This window comes from Branchiostoma belcheri, unplaced genomic scaffold, assembly GCF_001625305.1.
Source record: "Branchiostoma belcheri isolate BF01 breed outbred unplaced genomic scaffold, Haploidv18h27 scaffold3, whole genome shotgun sequence".
Taxonomy (NCBI): Eukaryota; Metazoa; Chordata; class Leptocardii; order Amphioxiformes; family Branchiostomatidae; genus Branchiostoma; species Branchiostoma belcheri.
In genome coordinates this window covers 7,648,016-7,671,435 of record NW_017803909.1, presented here as the reverse complement: position 1 = coordinate 7,671,435, position 23,420 = coordinate 7,648,016, and the positions used below count along the sequence as shown (strand labels likewise).

The 23,420-nt window shown below is 39.5% G+C and overlaps 2 protein-coding genes across 2 annotated transcripts in view; one reads left to right on the top strand and one right to left on the bottom strand.

Annotated features, from left to right (window-relative positions):
• LOC109474038 (multidrug and toxin extrusion protein 2-like) overlaps window positions 1-7,864 on the bottom strand; it is a 13,015-nt gene extending 5,151 nt beyond the window's left edge. Inside the window, exons 1-11 of the mRNA XM_019774251.1 lie at window positions 7,716-7,864; window positions 7,022-7,141; window positions 6,147-6,248; window positions 4,856-4,924; window positions 4,275-4,323; window positions 3,540-3,639; window positions 2,905-2,947; window positions 2,416-2,460; window positions 1,780-1,877; window positions 1,039-1,136; window positions 362-475 (exon numbers count right to left, since the gene is read on the bottom strand). Of these exons, the coding sequence (XP_019629810.1) occupies window positions 362-475; window positions 1,039-1,136; window positions 1,780-1,877; window positions 2,416-2,460; window positions 2,905-2,947; window positions 3,540-3,639; window positions 4,275-4,323; window positions 4,856-4,924; window positions 6,147-6,248; window positions 7,022-7,108 (805 nt within the window). The 5' untranslated portion in view covers window positions 7,109-7,141; window positions 7,716-7,864. The remainder of the gene's footprint in view (window positions 1-361; window positions 476-1,038; window positions 1,137-1,779; window positions 1,878-2,415; window positions 2,461-2,904; window positions 2,948-3,539; window positions 3,640-4,274; window positions 4,324-4,855; window positions 4,925-6,146; window positions 6,249-7,021; window positions 7,142-7,715) is intronic.
• A 1,810-nt stretch (window positions 7,865-9,674) lies between these two features.
• Window positions 9,675-21,074, top strand: LOC109473422 (ankyrin repeat domain-containing protein 50-like). The gene is made up of 20 exons (XM_019773283.1): window positions 9,675-9,698; window positions 11,802-11,906; window positions 12,051-12,149; window positions 12,288-12,386; window positions 13,607-13,705; window positions 13,851-13,949; window positions 14,095-14,193; window positions 14,347-14,445; window positions 14,616-14,714; window positions 14,888-14,986; window positions 15,100-15,198; window positions 15,315-15,413; window positions 15,912-16,037; window positions 16,743-16,877; window positions 18,382-18,489; window positions 18,767-18,841; window positions 18,993-19,245; window positions 19,465-19,661; window positions 19,993-20,065; window positions 20,390-21,074. The coding sequence occupies exons 1-20, from the start codon at window positions 9,675-9,677 to the stop codon at window positions 20,839-20,841; spliced, it is 2,538 nt and encodes an 845-aa protein (XP_019628842.1). The 3' UTR covers window positions 20,842-21,074.
• Window positions 21,075-23,420: the final 2,346 nt, after the last annotated feature.

Sequence of the window (23,420 nt, the reverse complement as noted above, 5' to 3'; positions counted from 1 at the left end):
TCCTTTTCTTCCTAGTTGTTACAGTTTTCCCATCTATCATTGCAGTGGTTTGATTAAAAGTTCAAAATTCCATGTTTAAATTTTAACCCAGCCTTTTGTGTTGACTTCATGGCTCATTTTGTAGCATTTAAGCCTATAATATGATGCCTAGTACCTGTTTTATTTTATTTTTTTTCGCCCTGTCGCTTCATATTTTTTCTGAAAAAATCCGAGAACCAACAAATTAAATTGGTGTGGCCTAAGCTAATCTTGAAAGAAAATCTAGAAAGAAAAATAATTAATTTTTTTAAAATCTTGAAACAGTTACTTTTATCTTCAAAAGACAGCTCCGTCCTATAATTTACAGACAAGCTGTACTTACCCGTGAGTAAGGTACCAATCTCGAATGTCAAACTTTCCAGACACACCATGAGCAGGCCTGCTATAGCCAGCTTCACATACACACCCCACTCCTGTAGGCAGTCACTTCTCCAACCTGGGATTCAATATATCAGAGGATTATGTTTCTAAACAAGACTGGCAATGAAAACATACATTGCCATGGTGACGGTGGTTGCTGTTAGGGTTATTGCCTGTATGACACTGCCATGATTTTATGATTGGTACCCTACCCTCTCGAGTGTATAGTGAACGAGCCCCAGGGTCACAGAAAGTACAGTGTAGGGCATCTGGGGCAGACAGGTTTTCCCAAGGGTTTCCAGGAGTGTGGGCATCATACAAACAGAGCCAATGAGAGCTGGGAGACATTCCTGTGGACATTCCATGCCTGAGGACAAAATTCCTGTACAACACCTAGAATTATTGCAAACAGCACACAATACTGTACCATTAGGCTCCTCCCTGAGACATTGCCAAAAACATTTCTAAAAGTTTAGTAACTGCTGAAAACATGACATTTGCACAATCATTTTCTGAATTTTTTTTCCCCTCTTCTTTAGTGACATACCTATTGTATGTATAGGATAGAGTTTACTTTAGACGACAAATTAAATGGCAGTCATTACTAGGTGGATTTAACCAAATGGAAGGGTGCAGTACCTGGCCAGGTCTGAAGGTGGAGCTTCCGCACTCGTATGTACAAAAACATGAAGAAACACAGCAAATATTGGGTGACCCCTGTTGCAATAGCAGCTCCCCTGGAAAAAACAAATAAGACTTGGTAAGGATCTTAACCATACTTAACCTTTTAACAAATAACATTACACATAAGACAATAACAAAACTTACAGACTGTAGATTTAAATGTACCATGCAAAATTTCTATGTACCTTAGGCCACACTGACTTAATTATATGGATGACATGCTTCAAGACCCCCAAACTAGCGCGTGCGGGCAATTAAAAAAATTCTGGCCAAAAATAAAAATGTTACAAAAGCACAGGAATACAAACTGGTAATAATGTATATATAATTGTGAATTTGCGGAAGTAATTACAACCTGGCACATGCTGTAATGTTATGTATGAGTTCTTAAGTCGTGGAGCTTCAGTAGCCTGGATGCCATCCTGCAGAGTTAATACTACAGTCGCTAACTACCATGGACTACCCAGGCCAAGAGACAGGACAGAGCCTTGGAGGACGTGATGTCTTTTTGTTGTTTTTTTTAGAACAGGCAAAAATCAAAGCATGCGCAGATGTCATCCATAAAATTAAGTCGGTGTGGCCTTACCAGTAAGGAAGGGACATCCTACAAAATCATCACTGAAGCTTGTCAAACATGACAATGTTTCATCCCAGGGAAAAGCACTTATAAGGAAGTACTCCCCACTGTCCACTCACCTAACTCCCCAACCAAAGTACAAGATACAGAGGTAGTTGGCAGGCACATTCAGGATGTTCACAAACAAGTTGATGAACATTGCAGGATAGACAATACCCTAGAAAACAGGAAAGGTAACTTTTACATACACACAATGCCATTGTACTCTTTTATGTCCTGTTCTGAAAATATTTAAGGCGCTCATGATATCAATGACACAAAAAGATTAATCGTGTTCTAACAACACTGCTAAACATCTTGATTTCAGTTGAATATTGTAAATAGTGATTCAGAATCATATTATTAATTCAGCCTTTGGCTGCCATTTTAATGTGACCCTACACGCATGGCATTACTTGATAATAACAATAATTATTGTGAAATGCATCATTACTATTGTTTACAAAAGCTTGCAAAAGTTTACAAAAGAGAAGTCAAACCCTTCAGACATAGGTTTAGACATAGCTATAGTTTTAGACAACTACAAATTTTACCTTTCCTTATGTACCTTTTAGTAATATTTTATACTCTGTTTCAATGTTCTTTTATGTTTATAATTTGCAATAAGCCTCCGGGCATGAATTTGCAATAAACTTCTAACTATCACATTGTACTTCAAAGTTTTACCTTTAATGTATTGACATACATTTACCCACCTGTGTACTCAAATACTTTGTTGATAGAAAAAACAGGAAAACTCCCTAAAAGAAAATAAAAACAAGTTCAAGTTCAATTTATTCAAATCAACTGGCTGCTGTACACAGATTCACAGAAAATGTGACATGAAATTCGTTGACAATTACATTAAAAGCTCTCAAAATGTGACATGAAATTCGATGACAATTACAGTAAATAAAAGCACTCAACATGAAGACAATGATTAAAAACAGCATAATTAAAAACCAGTTAAAAATACAAAGCACTCGTGATGAACAGAGTTCAGTTCTTATACAACTTAATACAACTTAATAGAGGATAACAATAGAGGACACTTCAAGAAACATCCATAAAATAACATTATACAATACTATAATACAGTTTACTTTAAGGTGCTAGTAAAACTCATGCACTGTAGTGTGTGGGGGGATGTATGGGGAAAAATCTAACATCATATGTCAACAAATAATTACAATAATTCAACTTACAGGTAGGGCAGGAATGAACAAAGTCACAAACTCTCCTGCCAGTCTGCAAAAGGACAAAACTTACATGAATAATCATATATATATTTGACTGTTTGTTAACAGAATTAATGACATGGTGTTGTTACAGGATGTGGCAAGTAACATTTTCCAACAATCATGTCCTGCATTGTCATCTCATCATGAATAATCATCAATCAACCTTTAATAGGCCACACCAATTTAATTTCTTGGTTAACGGATTTGCCGCTTCCTTTTTTCTGATTTTGCAAATAAAAAATAAAAATCCAGAATCAGCTGCAAAATGCTCATATTTTGCCCTGAACAGTTGAAAACAGACCTTTTCATCCTAGTTGTTACAGATACATGTATTCCATCTTTCAATGCAATGGTATCATTAAAAGTTCAAAATTCATTGTTTAAATTTTGAACCAGCCTGGTGTGTTGACTTCAGGCTCCTATCGTACCATTTTGGGCCATAATACGATGCCTAGGCCTGTTTTTATTTTTATTTTTTTTCGCCCCCCAGCTCCATTATTTTTCTAAAAAAATCCGTTAACCAAGAAATTAAATTGGTGTGGCCTTATGCTGTCTTGCTGTAGGGCATGTAAGAAATGTCAGCACTAAGTCTAACTCACCTGGCAACTTCTGGGTCCTGATGAGTCAGCAGCAGCAGCTTCTCTGTGTTCATGTACAGACTCCAGCAGGGGAAACAGCTCAGGAGCAGGATCAGAATACCTGGGAGGGAGGGGGTACAACGTTATCAACCAGACTTCTTACAGAATAGCAAAGTTCTTCTATCACAACCATTTATTTTTCAAGCCGACGTTTCGATGACCTTCTGTCATCTTCATCAGGGCATGAACTATGTAACACCTTTAGTGCACTATGCACCAAGTAACATCTAGTGTCAGTGCACAGTAAGCACAGTCAGAATTGCCTTGATGAAGATGACAGACGGTCATCGAAATGTCGGCTTGAAAAATAAATGGTTGTGATAGAAAGAACTTTGCTATTCAGTCATTTAACAACCAGACTTCTTACAATCTAGAAAATTATGAAAAAGAAACAAAAAAGATTTCAAAGTTGCTTTGTACTACATTATTACACATTTGACTGTGGCTGGAAAGTAGTTCAAACCACTAATTAGAGATAGGGATTAATAGTCATTACAGGCTACAGAAAGTAGTAAAATGTTTAATATTCATATGTCTTCATTAGTACAGATACAAAGCACTTCAGCAATCATTGGGTCAAGAAAACAATCATATCAAGAAGATGAACAAAGAGGAAAATTGCTGTGATTTTTAATATAAATGACAGTGCATATCAGTAAATCAGACCAAGCAAGAAACGAATCAGTTTCAACTCACTTCTTTGTAGAATTACACCGACTCTCATCTTGTTGTCGGATCCAAATGTCTGTATAGAAGAAGTAAAGTTACATATTAAAGACCACTAGGGTATGCATTAGACCACGCAGGAGCCATCTTTGTGGGAAAAAGTAGTAAATCATTAGGCCACACCAAGTAAATTTTATGGATGACGTCCGCGAGCGCATTGATTTTGGCATGTTCCTAGAAAAAAAAAAATTCCGCTTCCTGTAACTATGAAAAAAGTCATGACAGTGCCGCAAATCGTCAGATTGACGTGAAAGCCGTAATGCGAAGAAAGTGTCTATTACCATCCTGTTTTCACTGTCCACTGTTCCACCTGATTTATTGCTGTTTTGATGATGAATAAAAGACTTCTTGCTTGTTACAATGTGTCACCTCATTCAATTTGTGTCCTAACATTTGTCATCTCTTAGTATATTTCTAATCTAGGCATCTTGTTTTTTAGGGCCCTACTTGTTTTTTTTCGCCCTTTCGCATTAGATTTAGGGTCTCCAAAAGACGTCATCCATAAAATTTACTTGGTGTGGCCTTGGCACATAAAACAACATGTTCCTTACCTGTGCCATGAGGGTGTCACAAGCTGTTAACAGGCCAATCCCCAGAGATATCCCAGTCACATTCACAACCTGAAAAACACAGAAATGATTGATGTCAAGAATCAAGGTATCAATAACTCTCTAAAAAAAAAGGCACTTAAAATTTGTAAAATCAACTACAAAAACTTGATTAATCATTAGCATTATTATCATCACAAAATCATTATCACATCATTAGCATCATAACCAGTAAGCAGGACTCTCCCTAAGAAACTGAATACTGTTGCACAACCATGTTTACTTTCAGAAACAACTTTTCAATTTTCAAAGATATGGTAACTTTAAAGGTAATTTTGCTTAAATTCATAAAAATTTGCTTGTTGTGGCATCTATATAGTAACAACAAATTACATGACTGTACTATAATGTTCTTGAGAGATCCCTGCATGTTGGGCATTGTTGGTGCCAGTAAGGAAATTGTATGTCCTGGGTGCAAGCTTCTGTATCTGTATCTGTATTGGTATAGTCGGTATAACTGCCCTTCGATAACACACCAGCTGTACATGCACGCGGCACGGCGGCAGCTAGCTATATCACACCAAACGACTTCTTACACTGCATCTTTCCACATTTCCAAGTAATAAAAATTGAACGCATACAAAAACGAGCAGTAAAGATAATCCTTGGCCCCCTGTACACGTCTTACAACATCGCCCTGGCCCAATTATGTTTGCCGTCCCTAGAGAAAAGAAGAGAAACCCTTAGCCTTAAGTTTGCAAAGTCCCTCCTTAACTCCCCTTCGTTCCGACATTGGTTACCCCCATCCCGCTCAGACATCCATGGCAGATGCCTGAAGGGGGCAAACCAACTCGACATCCCTTTGACGAAAACAAAGCGGTACAAAACGAGCCCAATCCCCTATTTCACTGATTTGTTAAATAAACAAGCAGACCTAGGTTGAAATCTCCCAGTACCGGACCAATATTGTTTTTAATCACTTATATATCTAATTTATAACTGCGTACAGCTAGTATTTGTTTAAGTTGTTTGTACCTAGTTTGTTAATGTCCTTTGTTTGTTTAGCCCACCTTATTGTTTATTTGTTTTTAAACCTGTGTACGCAATTCAGCGGTTTAAACGCTGCCATGTACAAGGATTGTTGTCAATAAACTATTATTATTATTATTATTATTATTATTATTTAATTGCAGGAGTTGTTTAAAAATTTCTAGTGATATATGATCATGATGCTCTAAATACTAAGTGTATCACAGATGCCGATTAACAAATAAATAAACTTTAAGATCCTTACAGAAATAGCCAGTGTGACTGCATCCAGTTGTATTTTGCCCAGGTGGCCACAGAAGAGGATGGGCATCATCCACATGACATACTCCAGCACAAATGCTACAGTCTGGGGACAGAGTATATATCACACCTTTACAAAATGACTTGGACCACACCAATATCATAGCACAGGTCCTTTTTAAGCGTATGAAACAAAAAAAAAACAGAAAGCAGAGAGAAAATGTTGAATCCAATCCTTGAACCTGTGTGATGTACCAAAAAGAGACTGAGTCTTTTATGTTTTTGATCTTCAGAAGTTGCAGTAATTACATGTGTTAAGCCGTTAGACATCAGATATACCTGCAAAAATTCTACCTGTATATGTACATGCACTAATCTAACGAATTCAGAGATCTCAAACCTCCATGAAATATATGAGTTTTTGTAAATGTTTTTACACAGTACACTACTGTGACTACAACATACAGAACAAAATAACACGTCAGGTTTTTGTCCTAAAATAGGTCAGGCTGTCAACTCAGTACATGTAGCCTATTCCAGAGGGAAAACCTCATCAATCAAATAGGGTAGGCGTCCTGCCTGACCACACGTGCTTTGCATTAGAGGTAGTCTTTGACAGCAACCGGCGCATCTGTTTTCCCTCAAAATACAAAAGTTCTGCTGCAGTACCAAGGTCAGCCACCAGGAGGCCCATATTTGACCTTGACCTTTGGCTTCCTAAGACCTACCAGCATACCAAATATCATCACAATCCATAAAGGCGTTCTGAAGTTATGCTGACTTCAAATGTGCGGAAACACACAAACACGCGCGGAAACAGTATGCCATCTACCCTGGCTATACTAATCTGCATGTGCAGTTTGATGTAACAGTACTTACAGTTGGCCAAGCAAGTCTTGTCAAGGCCCTCAGCTCGCTTCCGAAGCCAGGACAAAAGATGACACGAAAACAGCGCCTGAGATTCATTTCTGCCTGCTTTGAACAGTCTTCAACTTTAACCTAAGGAAAAGAATATATCATAGACTTGCAGGTAAAACAAGAATTCAGAGATCTCATACCTCCATAAAATATGAGTTTTTGTAAATGTTTTTTATTTGTCGTAATTAGCATAATCTAGTCTAGTTTATGGTTTTCTAAACTCAAATTTACAATATTTTTCATTCATTCATCAAAATTCCTCTCCTTTGTCATACTTTATTTCAACATGTTCTCATTAATTATGCAAATGACTGGCTACTCTATCATCTGGCTCAATACATTTGGCGCGAATTGTGTACAATCCCTGACAAAATTGAATGTCATTATTCTGCACTTACAAAATTATGATATGTATTATGGACTTGATATCTTGATACTGCATTTTTATTTTGATATATGTCATACATGTAACGTTATTATGATAGAGCCCTGAAGTTCTGAGCTCCTCTCCAGACATGAATCTTAGTTTAGTTTCTTAACTAAGTTAGTAGCCAAACTGAAGAAGGGGGCTTGATCATTGCTAGTCATGGCATTTATTTAGTCTTAATTTCTAAAATCACAGCGTTACCTTACTTTAAATGGGCAAAAAACTTACCTGGCTTTGTTCTGCGTCTTGTTCCCTGTCCACAGCCCCACATCACGGCTCACTAGGTGTGTTAATTACGGAGAGTGGCTCTACCTCTATTGTTATACCTGGACTCAGCTCAGCTGACCGCCGTTTCATGTGGGTTGCGCAATATGACCCCGGGCTGTACCATTGTATAAGTAGGGAACCCTTTTTGCGACACTGGGTTATCCCACTGCGGAAAGGGGGGATTATGCGCACAACTTTGCCCCACTTTCCGCAATGGGATAACCTACTAAGGGTCGCAAACAGTCCCTACTAGTAAACTGATCTGTATTTGTATACTTCGTCCTTCGGCGTATTACACACTCTTGATAATGGTATTGGTAATGGTAATGGTAATGTTAGTGTTACAGCCCTGGGCCATATTGCGCAACCCACACGAAACGCGGAAAGGCCGTCTTTTGACCTAGCCTTGACCATGTTGACGTAGGCTCACGTAGGCTACCAGAGATATGTTACCAATATATTCAATTGCATTATCGTGTGTAATGTACAAGATCTGTATTGTATACCCACCTTATAACGTATTCTACTATATGAAGTATACGAAGTCTATTACCTACCCTCCTCACAGGCTATATTCCCTACATAATTCAAATCTGATTACAACGATCAAGCGTTTTGTAAAGGATGAGTGTGATTGCACAGAACGAGAATAACTTCTTATAATTTCAAGAAGTCTTGAAGAGCGACGAAAGTGGCGTCCTTGATCTACTGAGTATTGACCAATCCATATTTGTTACACCCCACCCATCCAGTATAAACCTTAAAACAATCGATATAACCCCCATATATCAAAGTGGGGATATCAGCCCCATGAAATATTGGTATCGAAGATGGCGTATTACTATGGTATGCTTTTTTTTTTATTCCGAAACATGTAATCACAAGACACTCGAGTTTTTTCAACTTATATTAATGCCGACACCAACACAGGGACAGTACAATACTCATTTACGAGGGCCTGCAAGGAGGGTAGTGATTACGAATTACGCAAAATTTTTGCCGCCTATTACGAGCTGATTACGACTTTACAATTTGCGGCTAATGTCCACTTACGAATTACGTGGATTTTTGGGAGGCTGCCTACGAATTACGAAATCTAAAACGGCCTGATTACGCCTTACGAAAAAGGGCTTGCAGGCCCTCATTTACACCTGAGCGAAGTGAGGAAAGTCGTGTAAAGTGCCTTTCCCAAGGGCACAAGATCGGTGGCATGTCAGGACTCGAACCCGGGGCCTCTGGTTCCGAGTCGAGAACGCTGCCGCTGCGCCACACGACCCCACCGTGGTATGCTTTGAAGGGCAAGTTTAGCCCTTTCAACCTCCCATATAAGATTGCTGTCTCGAAAATTGAACGGAATTTTTAAGGGGATGTTTAGGCCTTGTCAACCGTTAGAAAATTGTAGGACGTCACCACCTGCCTCAAATGTTTACACGCAGTTAAGCATTAACTTATTGTGAACCTTTGAGCGAGAATATTTTACAATAAAATCAACACACACACAAGTACTACATAATTCCAGCACAATTTTGTAGGGATCTGATGCCTACAATCAAGAGTAAATCAGTAAATCTTAAGATTATGGTTGTCACGTACTAAGAATGTTTTTTGCTTATGTCAGGCCTTAGGCACGTGACGAAAACGCAAAGGCTACAACCTTTGGATGGACGTTGGCCAGCGTAGCGGTGTGCCAAGTTTCTATTGGTTGGAAAAAACGATCGCTTGTGGATCAGGTGGGAGGGCTCAGAACTAGAGGGTTGTCTTACATGCAACAGCTTAAACTTTCCTTGAGCGCTAGCCACCGAACAAATCACTGCAAGGATGAAGAACCGTCGTAACTATCTCGAAAATTAGACATACGATTTCAGCGCAGAGTTTGGAGAGTCTTTTGGAGCAACTGATTGACTTCCGAGTCGTGCCAGCATGGCGGAAGCAACGAATCCCAAGGTAAGGCAACATGTTTGTTCTTATTGCACTTTGCATGGGCCAGGCGGTGATACAAGACGGGGAAACGTTGCAAAAAAAAATTAAGTGCATTCTCCCCAGAATCACTATACGCCGTGGCTATATACACTCCCGGTGTGTATATAAAAGACAAATAGATTTTATATACACTCCGAAATACTAGCCTCCTTGGTAGGCCCAAAACTTGGGTTTTTGTGAGTGTTTGAGGATTCAGGGGCACCAAGTTTAAACCTCGGTCTTCAAGTTTATCTTATTGGATGATGAAAATCAGAAAACAACACGGAAATCTCCACCGAAGTTCGGTCGAGCGGACCGCCCCGCCCCGCTTGCGCGGGGCCCGGGACCCTCCGCTCCCGGCGGCGGCGGCGAGACCGGTCGCGCGCCCCTGGCGTCCTCGCTACCTGGTTGATCCTGCCAGTAGTCATAGGCTTGTCTCAAAGTTTAAGCCATGCACGTGCAAGTTTAAACTGTCTCAGTGAAACTGCGAATGGCTCATTAAATCAGTTATGGTTCCTTTGATCGTCACATCCTACATGGATAACTGTGGTAATTCTAGAGCTAATACATGCGGAAGAAGCGCCGACCTCACGGTCTGGCGTGCATTTATCAGACCAAGACCAACCCGGGGTTCGCCCCGGTCCCTTTGGTGACTCCGGATAACACAGCCGATCGCGCGGTCTTCGCACCGGCGACAGATCATTCGAATGCCCTATCAACTTTCCGGGAGTGTATATAAAAGACAAATAGATCTTATATACACTCCCGGAGTGTATATTAAAAGACAAATAGATTTTATATACACTCCGGGAGTGTATATAAAAGACAAATAGATTTTATATACACTCCGGGAGTGTATATAGCCACGTTCCTCACTATATTAAAGAAGTGTGAGTCACTGGGACATACACTTAGAAAAGACTTGTACCGGAATCTTTGATTTGTTCATTACATAAATATGTTGGTCTACGGACTCTATCACTACAAAGGAAAATGTTTACACAAAGTCTACTTCAAAATGGCGGAGGTTTTTCGTTCAGCTGATTATATGTTGAACTTGTTTGAGCAACTTTCAGAACTTGTCATGGCTTTTTCTGTTGTTGACGACTAAAATTGCCACCGCGCGAAAGGAAGTAGATTCGTCAATTTTCAAATATTTCAAAATGAATCATTTACCGTCTCTAATACCTGTTAGAATATAGTTGAACGTTTCATTTTAAATCCATATGTTACATATCAAGGATATATTGCCACAGCATGGTGTCTTAAGCTATCTAGCTGCCGAGTCTTTTTCGTTCTCTCCTCAAACATTTGACGGTAGAGGACGAAAAGAGAGGACAGCTAAAATAGGTCGGTGATAGAGGTACACGTAAAAAATCTAACTCGATAGATAATTTAGATGTTTGTAATACCACATTTTGTTTACATTAATATGAAGGTCAGTATATACAATAATTGCACACTGTTCATTGTCAAACTGGTGTTCAATGTTGTGTTAGCTCTGCTAGTTGCTGAATTGCGAGAAAAAGTAATTATACTCATACAGCCAACTGCATTTATAAGATTACCAGAAAGCGAGAGGAAGTTGAAAATACTTGTGTACTATAGCAGTTTTATTATCAACATTGATGTACTTTGTCAATATAAGACCTGTCTTTAGCCCAGTGGGGCAAAATGTACAATAAAGGTCTTCATTCATTCATTCATTATCTCGCAGCGGTTGGCGCATATCGGTGTTGTCTATTTTAGAGCCTGCGTGCGTTGTTTACTAAGGTCTAAAGTCATATTGTTGATAGCTGTGGTGGCTGATTAACTACGGGACTGATGATGAAAACAAGACAATGAAACTCAGAAGAGATCATCAGTGTACGACACCGACTTGCATTGTGTCCATTTAAGCAGCAATTTCGCGTGAAGCGCCAATACATGTATGCCTATTCGCCTCATTAAACGACGTACAAAAACCTGACGCACTTTGGTTGTATGCTGCAATCCAGAGTACATTTTGTTTCTACCTCAAAGACACAGATGCCATCTAATTGTATGGCGGTGTTCTTGTTGAATGACACTATTTCCACTGCTCCACAGGATGTGGCCACTAGCGGTTCACTGATCGAGGCAGCCCTGAACGGAAATGTAAAACTGGTGCAGCGTTTACTGGAGGTTGGAGCAGAAGTGGACAAGACTGATGAGGTAGCATGGATGAATAGCTAACATGATATCCACTAGTACCTGGTCCATTATTATGTACATTAATTAATTCATTGACCTGCTTTACTAAATATTATCAATATAAGCAATTCCGTTGAAGACTTATCACATTCTACTGGTCCTTAGGATGGTCACACTCCGCTGTTACTAGCAGCCCTCATGGGACATGGGGATGTTATGCAGAAGCTGCTGAAAGCTGGAGCAAATGTGAACAAGGCTAAGCAGGTAAGGTGGATAAAACGTTGGGACTTTACACTTAGTCATCTACAAAACCTTTGCGAGATAAATTTTCTTGCTCCATTGGATAAAACCTTCTGTGGATTATTGTGTCGGAAAGTCTCATACGGTACTACTCCCACACAGGACGGAGTCACTCCACTGATCATAGCAGCCTGGATGGGACATGTGGAAGTTGTGCAGCAGCTGCTGAAGGCTGGAGCAGTAGTGGACAAGGCGGAGCAGGTAAGATGGAAAAAAAACGGTGGGACCTTACATTCCAGTCATCTACCAAGCCTTTGCGCAATAGATTTTGTTGCTCTCTATTGAATAATTTAGCTTATGTGGGTAATTGTGTCGAAAAGTCTCATACGGTACTACTCCCACACACTTTCTTCTACTTCCCGGTATTCATTCTCATTAAGTTCTTACCGTGGCCGACAAGAACAAAATTTTACACCGCAACTTTTGGTGTTTTACACCGCAACTTTTGGTGTTTTACACTGCAACTTTTGATGTTTTACACTGAAACTTTGGGTGTTTTACACTGCAACTTTTGCTGTGTTTTACACTGCAACTTTTGCTGTGTTTTACACTGCAACTTTTGGTGTTTTACACTGCAACTTTTGCTGTGTTTTACACTGCAACTTTTGCTGTGTTTTACACTGCAACTTTTGCTGTGTGGAAAACTTACACCCCTCCCCTTTTATAATGGACGGTCCCCCTGTCAGGTCAAAGGTGACAACGATGGCATGCAAACTACGTCGACTGAGTTTAATATCCTTTTCGTGCATAAGTTTTTAGAGGAAAAGCTTGGGTACGTTGTGACGTTAGTTTTTTTCTAAAGGTTTTTCTAGCTTTGGCCTATAGATCGAGATAAATTTAAAAATGTTTCGACCAGGTCCAGTGATTACAAATTATGTTGCTTTTTGCTGCCATGCGTCACAACAAATTTGTCTGGAGCTGGATATCTGACGTCCTTGATAAATTTGTTGTGACGCATGGCAGCAAAAAGCAACATAATTTGTAATCACTGGACCTGGTCGAAACATTTTTAAATTTATCCCGATCTATAGGCCAAAGCTAGAAAAACCTTTAGAAAAAAACTAACGTCACAACGTACCCAAGCTTTTCCTCTAAAAAACTTATGCACGAAAAGGATATTAAACTCAGTCGACGTAGTTTGCATGCCATCGTTGTCACCTTTGACCTGACAGGGGGACCGTCCATTATAAAAGGGGAGGGGTGTAAGTTTTCCACACAGCAAAAGTTGCAGTGTAAAACACAGCAAAAGTTGCAGTGTAAAACACAGCAAAAGTTGCAGTGTAAAACACCAAAAGTTGCAGTGTAAAACACCAAAAGTTGCAGTGTAAAACACCAAAAGTTGCAGTGTAAAACACCAAAAGTTGCGGTGTAAAATTTTGTTCTTGTCGGCCACGGTAAGTTCTACTCATGATCACACACAGGATGGAGCCACTCCACTGATCGTAGCAGCCTGGAATGGACATGTGGAAGTTGTGCAGCAGCTGCTGAAGGCTGGAGCAGAGGTGAACAAGGCCAAACAGGTAAGATGGAAAAAAACAGTGGGACCTTACATTCCAGTCATCTACCACTGAGCCTTTGCGCAATAAATTTTGTTGCTCTCTGTTGAATAAAAGCTTATGTGGATTATTGTGTCGAAAAGTCTCATACGGTACTACTCCCACACAGGACGGAGGTACTCCACTGATCATAGCAGCCCAGAAGGGACATGTGGAAGTTGTGCAGCAGCTGCTGCAGGCTGGAGCAGAGGTGGACAAGGCCAAACAGGTAAGATGGAAAAAAACAGTGGGACCTTACATTCCAGTCATCTACCACTGAGCCTTTGGGCAATAAATTTTGTTGCTCTCTGTTGAATAAAAGCTTATGTGGGTTATTGTGTCGGAAAGTCTCATACGGTACTACTCCCACACAGGACGGAGGTACTCCACTGATCATAGCAGCCCAGAAGGGACATGTGGAAGTTGTGCAGCAGCTGCTGCAGGCTGGAGCAGACGTGAACAAGGCTGATGTGGTAAGACGTGACGTATAGCATCACATTTATCTGCTACGTCGTATAGATTTTGCTCCCTTGCAAAAGGAAGAGTTTCATTTAGGGCATCGCGCATGAAAAATCCATTCATGTTTGCTCACATGAACTTTTTGCATGTCTGCTCTTAAATCACAGAACGGATTCACTCCAGTGTTCACAGCGGCCCAGGAGGGACATGTGGAAGTTGTGCAGCAGCTGCTGAAGGCTGGAGCAGAGGTGGACAAGGCTAAGGAGGTAATGGATAGAAAATGATATCACCATCAGCATAGGAGCTCACTCGTTGTACAGAACTTGCAGGATGGATACAAAACAAAATTTAATATTGTGCACTCGCATGTTGTATGGAACGCTCTACTAATTCCCGATATTCATTCTCATCAAGTTCTACTCATGATCACACACAGGACGGAGCCACTCCACTGTACATAGCAGCCCAGAATGGACATGTGGAAGTTGTGCAGCAGCTGCTGAAGGCTGGAGCAGAGGTGGACAAGGCTAAGGAGGTAATGGATAGAAAATGATATCACCATCAGCATAGGAGCTCACTCGTTGTACAGAACTTGCAGGATGGATACAAAACAAAATTTAATATTGTGCACTCGCATGTTGTATGGAACGCTCTACTAATTCCCGATATTCATTCTCATCAAATTCTCATACTCATGATCACACACAGACCGGAGCCACTCCACTGTACATGGCAGCCCAGAATGGACATGTGGAAGTTGTGCAACAGCTGCTGAAGGATGGAGCAGACGTGGACAAGGCTAAGCAGGTAAGATGGATAGAATACGAGATCACATTTAGCATTCTAGACTCGCATACTCTATGGAACTTTCTCTTTCCCGATATTAATTCTCATCAAGTTCTACTCATGATCACACACAGGACGGAGCTACTCCACTGTCCATAGCAGCCCAGAATGGACATGTGGAAGTTGTGCAGCAGCTGCTGGAGGCTGGGGCAGACGTGGACAAGGCTAGGCAGGTAAGATTGGTGCAAAACCAGATCACATTTAGCATTGTAGACTCGCATGTTGTATGGAACTTTCTTCTACTTCCCGGTATTCATTCTCATTAAGTTCTACTCATGATCACACACAGGATGGGGCCACTCCACTGAATATAGCAGTCCAGGAGGGACATGTGGAAGTTGTGCAGCAGCTGCTGAAGTCTGGAGTAGACGTGGACAAGTGTCTGCAGGTAATGGAGACAGTACACGGCGATCAAATTCTAGGGTAAAGTTCCCAATTTGGGGAGGGGCATCAGGTTACCGGGGTTCCACGCGCGGCTTTCGGCGTAACACACCAGCTTCAAGAGAGGATCAACACAATGAAATACATGTATATATCCCTCCGTGATGCCTGAGAGGAGGGAAGTATAGATGTCGCTATAATTCAGACATTTAATGTTAACGATGGCAGCCTGAACTCGCTTTATTATAAAAATCGAACAATTTTTAGTTACGACATATCTGTTTTGCTTTATAATATATAATATATCAACGAATCATACGGACTGACTGAAGCAATACATTGATCGACAAATACCCTGCTTGAGTACTCCCAAAACAACACAATGCGTTTGTGGATTAGGAATAGAATGCACTGAGGGCGTGCCATAGAATGTTAGGTCATTACAGTACTATAATGTGAAAATGTTGCTTTCTGAACATGGATTGTTGTTAATTGTATTTTCCAGGGTACTGTCAATGAGGGAGCATATCAAGGTTTGACGGCACTCCACGGAGCAGCAGCTTATAATCACTTTGACGTCATCGGCGTACTTCTTGTCAAAAGTAAAGGCGCCATCAACCAGAAATTAATGGTAAATATCTTAACGACATAAAGTTAGACACTGGTCACTATCCACGAAAATGACAATACAACATGCGAGAGTCGTGGTACACGTCATGATTACATAATGTTGCAACGGTTGCATGTACCAAATATGGATATTACACAAAATATTAGGTAACTGGAATGTGTTCCTTAACTTCTCCAACTTCTTATACCAAACACCACAGGTAATCGAGGGCAGTTCAATAAATTATTCAATAAGACCCAGTTCCTGTTGTTGCAGGAGGCTGAAAATACACAAGTATTGTTATAGTTTTAGAGTCTGAACTTTGTTCCAACACAAAAAGGAAAACTCGCCATATTGATAATTATTTATAGTTAAGGCTAATGTCGTACATTAGTTGCTTTTCTTGACCCACTTCCACATGAACCTAAACGAATTAAACTTTATGTATCCTGTATTGAATATGTCAAATACTAGTACTTGAAAATGATAACAGCGTATGTTGAAATGTACAATCCATCTTTAATATGCGTATAAGACAGCAAAAAAATACATTTAGAATTCAACAACCAGAGCTCATTAAACTGGTAGTCTGCACACAGATGTACATAGGGCGTTCTATAGGATCTACCGTACCCAAACTCCACATGATGAATTGATATTTTTAGACAAACCAATGTAGAGCTGTTGCAACATCATCCACAGTTGATCATGCCTTCTTCTCAACAGTTTGAGGACTTGGATTCTAATAAGAAGTATACAGATGTGACCCCGCTCCATTTCGCCGCAGTCCTGGGTAACCTGAACATCGTTAATCTCCTTGTCAGCGCAGGAGCAGACACAACATGCCAAGCAATGATCAAGGTATTTATTTATTTCTGTTTTATTTATACAGGGTAGAGACCTCAGTGCTATTTAAAGACACTGCTTTTCAGGAATGCCCTGTACATGTTTCATGTCATTAAGTTCGTATTTACTTTTGCACTTCAATTTTCTGTTTGTTTTCTCAATGAACAACTCCCCAGCAAAGAAAAATAACGTTACCATATAAACAAGAGTTCCACGATCTCATACCTTCGCTAAATGATGTTGATCGGTGGACGAATTATACAATTCTATTCATAGATTTCGCAAATACATGTAAGAGCATCACTTTTACATGGGTTATATCCATTAATCATATTCCCCACCCAATGACAGCATGATCTTAGCAAAAAAGGCTATTCTGGCACTTCCTCATAAATTATGCAAATATCGTCATGTTTATTGCTGTTCACTTTCACTTAACTTCCAAATGCGGCAAGTATGAAATTCCCAGCAGTTACTAATATGAAATTATATGAATGTCTCATTAATTTTGCAAATTACGTCTTCACTTACATAATCTATATCTTCAGATGTTGTTCTAGTTCTCTATTACATGTCACAAGTGTTTCATGGTACTATTATCGAACGAAGCAGATTTATAGAATTTCCTCATTAATTATGCAAATTAGCTCGTAATTTGCATAAGTGTCATCTTGTTTTGTCAAGCATCACCTCAGCTACCTACATACCAAGAATCAAGAAATTCGGTCAACCGGTTCTTGAGTTATATCCTCCTTCGAAGATTTTTCAACAAACAGAACAAGCCGCTAGGGGGCCAAACCCATGTCACTTCTTCCCTAGCCCAAGAGCTATCTAAATTCGTGACGCTGGCATGTCCAGATCACGAGATATCAAAAGTTCTGCTGCAGCACCTAGGAAAGCCGCCAGGGGGCCCAAAATCTAATCATTTCTAGCTCTAGTTAAGACCTACCCACCTACCAAGTTTCATGACAATGCATATTAAGCTTTTTGAGTTATGTTGTTCACAGACGGACAGACAAACGGACAGACGGACAAACACTACTAAAAACATAACCTTCTTGGCGAAGGCAACAAACGTTAAGGATATAAGGCTATAAGGGTTATTTGTCTTAAGCTCTCTTAGCAATGCTTATTATGGGACTATTCCTCCGTTATTCGTCTGACGTTAAACCTTTCATTAATGCCCAAAGAGGCTCCAGTTGCTTTACCTACACGTCTATAGCATTAGGTTGAATAAACTGGTATTAATGCATGTAATGATTGGGAGCTAATACATCTAAGTCAGACCAACATGTCAACAAAAATTCCTAACGATTTGGCGTTGGTCAGGTATACTTTCACACGATAGAATATCGCTATATGATTGCAGATTTAATCGCGGCCTCATGTTGTTAAGTAACGAACAGCTTTGCAAATATTGTGATATGATATGATATGATATGATAAACTGATGAATTGTACACAAATAGACATTCTATGCATATTGTTCATAAACATTCCTTTGTATTTTTTCCCTTAGGAAATGGGGAGTGGGGAGAGAGATCCCTATGATGTTGCTGTGGAAGCAAGTCACAATCTTGTGGCTTACACGCTGTGGAGTGCCAACAACAGGCTGATAGCTAGCAAAGTAATTAAACCTGTTTTTTTCTATGAGGCATTTTTATTCTCATTTCCAATGGCATATTTGATAGGTTACAAGTTCCAACCTTACAGGTTTCAGCCAGTTGCCTAATATGCTGTATATAATGTCCTATTCCCGGGCCGGATTAAATAATAGTACGTTCAGAAACATTCCAAAAACTGGTTGCAAATGTGCAATCCTAGACAAAGAACACACAAGACCGCTAGATTGAAAAAGCAAGTTGGTCCCCCGCATTAATATAATCGACTATTCTAAATCCTAGCAATCCGGCATCGAGCTTCCTACAGAGCTTTCAACACATCAAGCTACGATTCAAGCAAGACAGCAAGCAGAGAAGGTAAGTTTCAGCCATAAATGCACAACTGATTTCCTACAAATGGTTTCACGTTAATTCTTAGGGTAGGTTTTCTCTAATTTTGGTCTCATAACATCTCCTCTTTGACCAATCTATTTCACATTGAAGTTGATCTTTGTCTCTTACTCTCTAGAGAATCATTCGGACGATCATCACAACAGTCTTGAGTGAACACGTAGGCCTGAGATGGCGGGAGCTCGCCCGGTACCTGGATATCAGGAATGTCGAGTTGGACGACATCGAACGAAGGTGTAACATCAACCTGAGAGGTCTGAGGGAGATGGCTGTGGAAAGTCTGCTGCTGTGGCTGGACAGGCAGACGTACTGGCCAAACATCTTTGACGTGTGGTGGGCACTGCACAACATGCAGATGGTAGATGTGGCAGGTCAGTTAGACGTTCCAATCTTGTTTTTGTCACCTTTATATATTGACTCAAAAGACTTAAATGTCAGGTCTTTAACAGAAAGGAAGGGTGGAGGAGGCTTAGACTGGATGCAGCCTTTTGGACGAAGATGGAGCCAAAGTGAGGGTGATATGAATGTCATATGACGATTGATTCGTCGTAAATTTCTACATGTTCAGCTTTCTTGTCCTTATGTTGCAGAGCTAGTTTTGGAGAAGCTAACAGAGGAGAGAACTCTTGCCAACGTGACAGACGATGTTGAGGAGAAAGACGACACAAACGTTGAAGAGGTGGAAGAAAAGAAGGAAGAGGAAAGCGTGGAGGAGAAGAAGGAAGAGGAAAGCGTGGAAGAAAAGACGGATGAGAAAGGCATGGAAGAAAAGAAAGAAGAGAAAAGGGTAAGTATGACCGATTTTAGGCTATTGAAGAAAGCGTGGTCCGTTGGTAGTAAAACTATACACCTTGGTTTTTGAAAGTTTTTGATCAGGAACCAATTGAACCAATAGCTTTGAAATTTCATATTTCTGCCTGCAAACAATAGCAAAGACGTTTCATATAAATGCTTTTCAAAATGTCTGCTGGAGATTTCTTTTTGCTTGCTGATCCTCTTCAAATCTTAGCTTTCAATCAGCTTTAATATTTTATACTAATGATGTAAATTTGATTACTTTTTCAAACATTTTCAATAACGTATTCCGGGTCGATGATGAATGTTTCTGTCTTTTCTAGGTTGGGGCCAGCACTGTGACAGTTCGCATGTCCTTTGTCAAAAGGTTCCAACAATTGTTCATATCGTCACCAGGTTTGTATGGTCTTTTGATGTAGGCTCTTCCATATTTCTCGGTGATAAGATCCAAAACGCATGTCTATAGCTAGATCGTTCGATTTGACTATCTTAAACACGACCTATTAAAGCTTTATCATTGACTCAGTCTGTAGAGTAATATGAACAGAACCCTTTGGATTGTTATGGTAAAAATCAAATCCCAGATTTAAAATGTTGCTGAAAATCTTTTGCTCTCACACTCTGAACGCCAAACGGTGCAAGGTGTTATCGAATTGGGTAACATAGTTTGGGTTATGGTATTTATAAAATCTAAGAGTCTTCTATTTCTTGTCCTTACAGTGTTTCGTTGGATGAGGAAGTTCCGGTTTGACGCCTTCGTGTCAGCCAATCAGCGTGACTTCCCCTGGGTGGATGAGTGGGTCCAGCAGTTGGAGTCTCCACCACACAACCTCAAGATCTGTGTCCACCACAGGAACTTCAATATTGGCATGTCGACCGCACACAACATCGACTGGGCAGTAGCGAACAGTAGGAAGATTCTCATAGTTCTCTCCCAGAACTTTCTGTCCAGTAACTGGTGTAAGGTTGAGCTCAAGGCAGCCATTGAGAAAGAACTGAGTAGTGACAAGTACTGTGTACTGCCCATTTTGAAGTCTGGGTGTGAGATCCCTACTGAGTTAGCTCACCTGACATACCTGGACTGTACAGACGGTACTGTTGATGTAGCCAGGTTGGCAAGTGGCATCAAATCTAAAATGAAGAAGAGGGCAAGCTTAGCCAGTTCACCCTAGGAAAAATATATAAAGAAATTGCACTCCCAGTCATTTTAGCCATAGTGTCACAAATGGACGAAAACAAGTTTGTCAAAAGGCAGATGTCATGTACTTACAGACTGATAAATGTCGCCCTGTTGAACAACCTTTCCAGCGTCAAAAAGTTATCAATGTGTCAGGAATTGTTGACAACAAAAATGCCAATACATGTTAGAACTCAGTTGGGGTAGCAAATGTGATGCCTGGGATCATGAACGATTCATTCAACCAAGTAGGAAGGCTTTTTTGAATGTTCTAGCTAAGCATGTTTTTTAAGAATTGAAGTTGTACAGTTGGAGTACAGTTGGAAGAAATGATATGTTATCAAAATTGGGGAGAAAAGAATGTTGTGTATAGGAATGTAGTTTTCAATTATAACTTTCAGTAACGTACTGAGAATATGAGACTGGCCAGTGTCACAAACACTCCATTATCACATGTACTAGTATATGCTATACGTACTCTTTATGACCAATGTATGTCTATGATAAGTTACCATCCTTTTGAATATAACGTTAGAACCGTTAGTACCAGGTACGAAACATTAATACAAATGTTCTTGTAAAATAACATAAAATGCGTGTAAATATCAGTTTAAGTGGATTTGGAATACTACTTATGTCAAGTGATTCAAATGATTCTGCTCAAGTTTAATGCGTCTATATTGCATTTATTAGACAATAATTGATTACAATTTATGTAAAAACATTTAAGGGCTATGTATGAGGCAGATTCTGCCCTACAAAGTTGAAACACAGAACGTCTAATTTGATGAGTGTTACTCAGACCTGCAATGTTTGACAGACAATTTGAATATTCTGAGCATTTTAATAAGAATGAAGTGTTATTTTTAGCTTTAGCAGAATGATAGGCAGATGCAAAATAATTGCACTAGAAAGTATGCACCAACCGGTAATTGGGAAAAAAACTTGGATGTATTTCTTTAAGTGTAATGTCGACTGGTTTTATCTATTGGTGGGCAGGAAGAACCATCCCTTCAGTTTTGGCTTTTTCATTTTATTGTCTTCTCATCTCATGACACCATAATCAACGTGGGAGAACTATACAGTAAAAGAGAAAATGAAAAACAGACTTCTAATTTTTGAGATTACACTATGGTTCTTTAAAGACCTTTGGTTATGAGTGCTATACATTTTTTAGTTGTTGTTTTAGCAATATGTAGGAGCCATGCCTACTTGTAAGAAAATTACTTTACATTTACTCTTATAAGGAATACAGAACCAAAAGAATTACCAACATGATATGTAAAAGCAATCTTATATACATATGATCAATACTTAATTGAAAATATTATTAACTGCCTTGGAGCCAACTAAAATATGATTTTAGATTTTTAAACAGAATCACTTTCCTGACTTCCCTGTTGTTTCTTACCTAGATTGTTTAGCGTAATCATTTTTTTGATAAATAAATTGATAAATCATTTAATTCAAGTAATAAAACCATTTTATCTAAAGAATTTAATACAGCGGTAACTCCTTTAGTAGCCGATTGGCTTCAACATAAAGCGATTAAAACAATCATGTTCATGTAATTAGTCTCGTCTGTAAAACGTTTTATGTTTACAAATCGAGCAATCTGCTTGCTTTGCTTACATCTTTGTTTTTACAGGGGCATTATGTTATATTTTGCACCAAAAATTGAAATATCCAGATTGAAAAAATATACATTGGAAAATGTCAAAAAGTTCTGGTTATTCTTTAAATAAAATATATTAAGTTGAATAAATCCTATCCCCTGGTATGCTGATATCTGTAAGATCAAAATGTGATGTCATTTACGGAAAACGGTTGCTTGTTTTGTATCGTAGGCCTATTCTATCCCCCAAAATAAGGAGACTGATAACTACCGTACTCAATTTTTACCTCACATTAGTATAGTAAGTGTGTTGTTTACATGAATGCAAATTATATTTAATATATTTTTTTCAAAGCAAAGAGACATCAATATAACAATAACTCAATATGTAGCAACTAAATAATTACGTGTTCATTTGATAAGTCTCGCCCCCGAGAAGTTTTATGTTTGTAAATCGTGCAATCTGTTTGCTTTGCTTTTATCAAGGACGTTCTACAAGGACTTTCATGCTTTTATTTTTCGTTTTTTATTTTATTCATGTGAGGTAAAATTGCTCATTGTTGTTAAAGCACCTGCCTGGTGTAGGACGTGTTTTTGCAGTCCAGAAATCCGACAAGAGGCACCATGTCCGGAGGGCAGCAGCAGTCCCAGACTGGAGACTCAGGAGGTAGCGTGTTTTGTTTTGATATTTTGTAATGCACAGACACGTACGGTGGCACAGATTCCATGTGTAAAGCTTTCCACAGCCCTGGACCAAGAGGACATGAGTTCGAATCCCGGCTGTGCCCACAATGCAGACCTGTAAACTACAACTCCATGATTTCGCACTGGAAAAGTTAAATAAAGAAAACCCTTTGCAGTAGCTTGCAGTCATGGTCGTTCCGCAAAATGACTAATTTTGAAATATTTCTCCAGGTGACACACCTGAGCAGGAGCCTCAGACTGATTGGCGGGCGGTT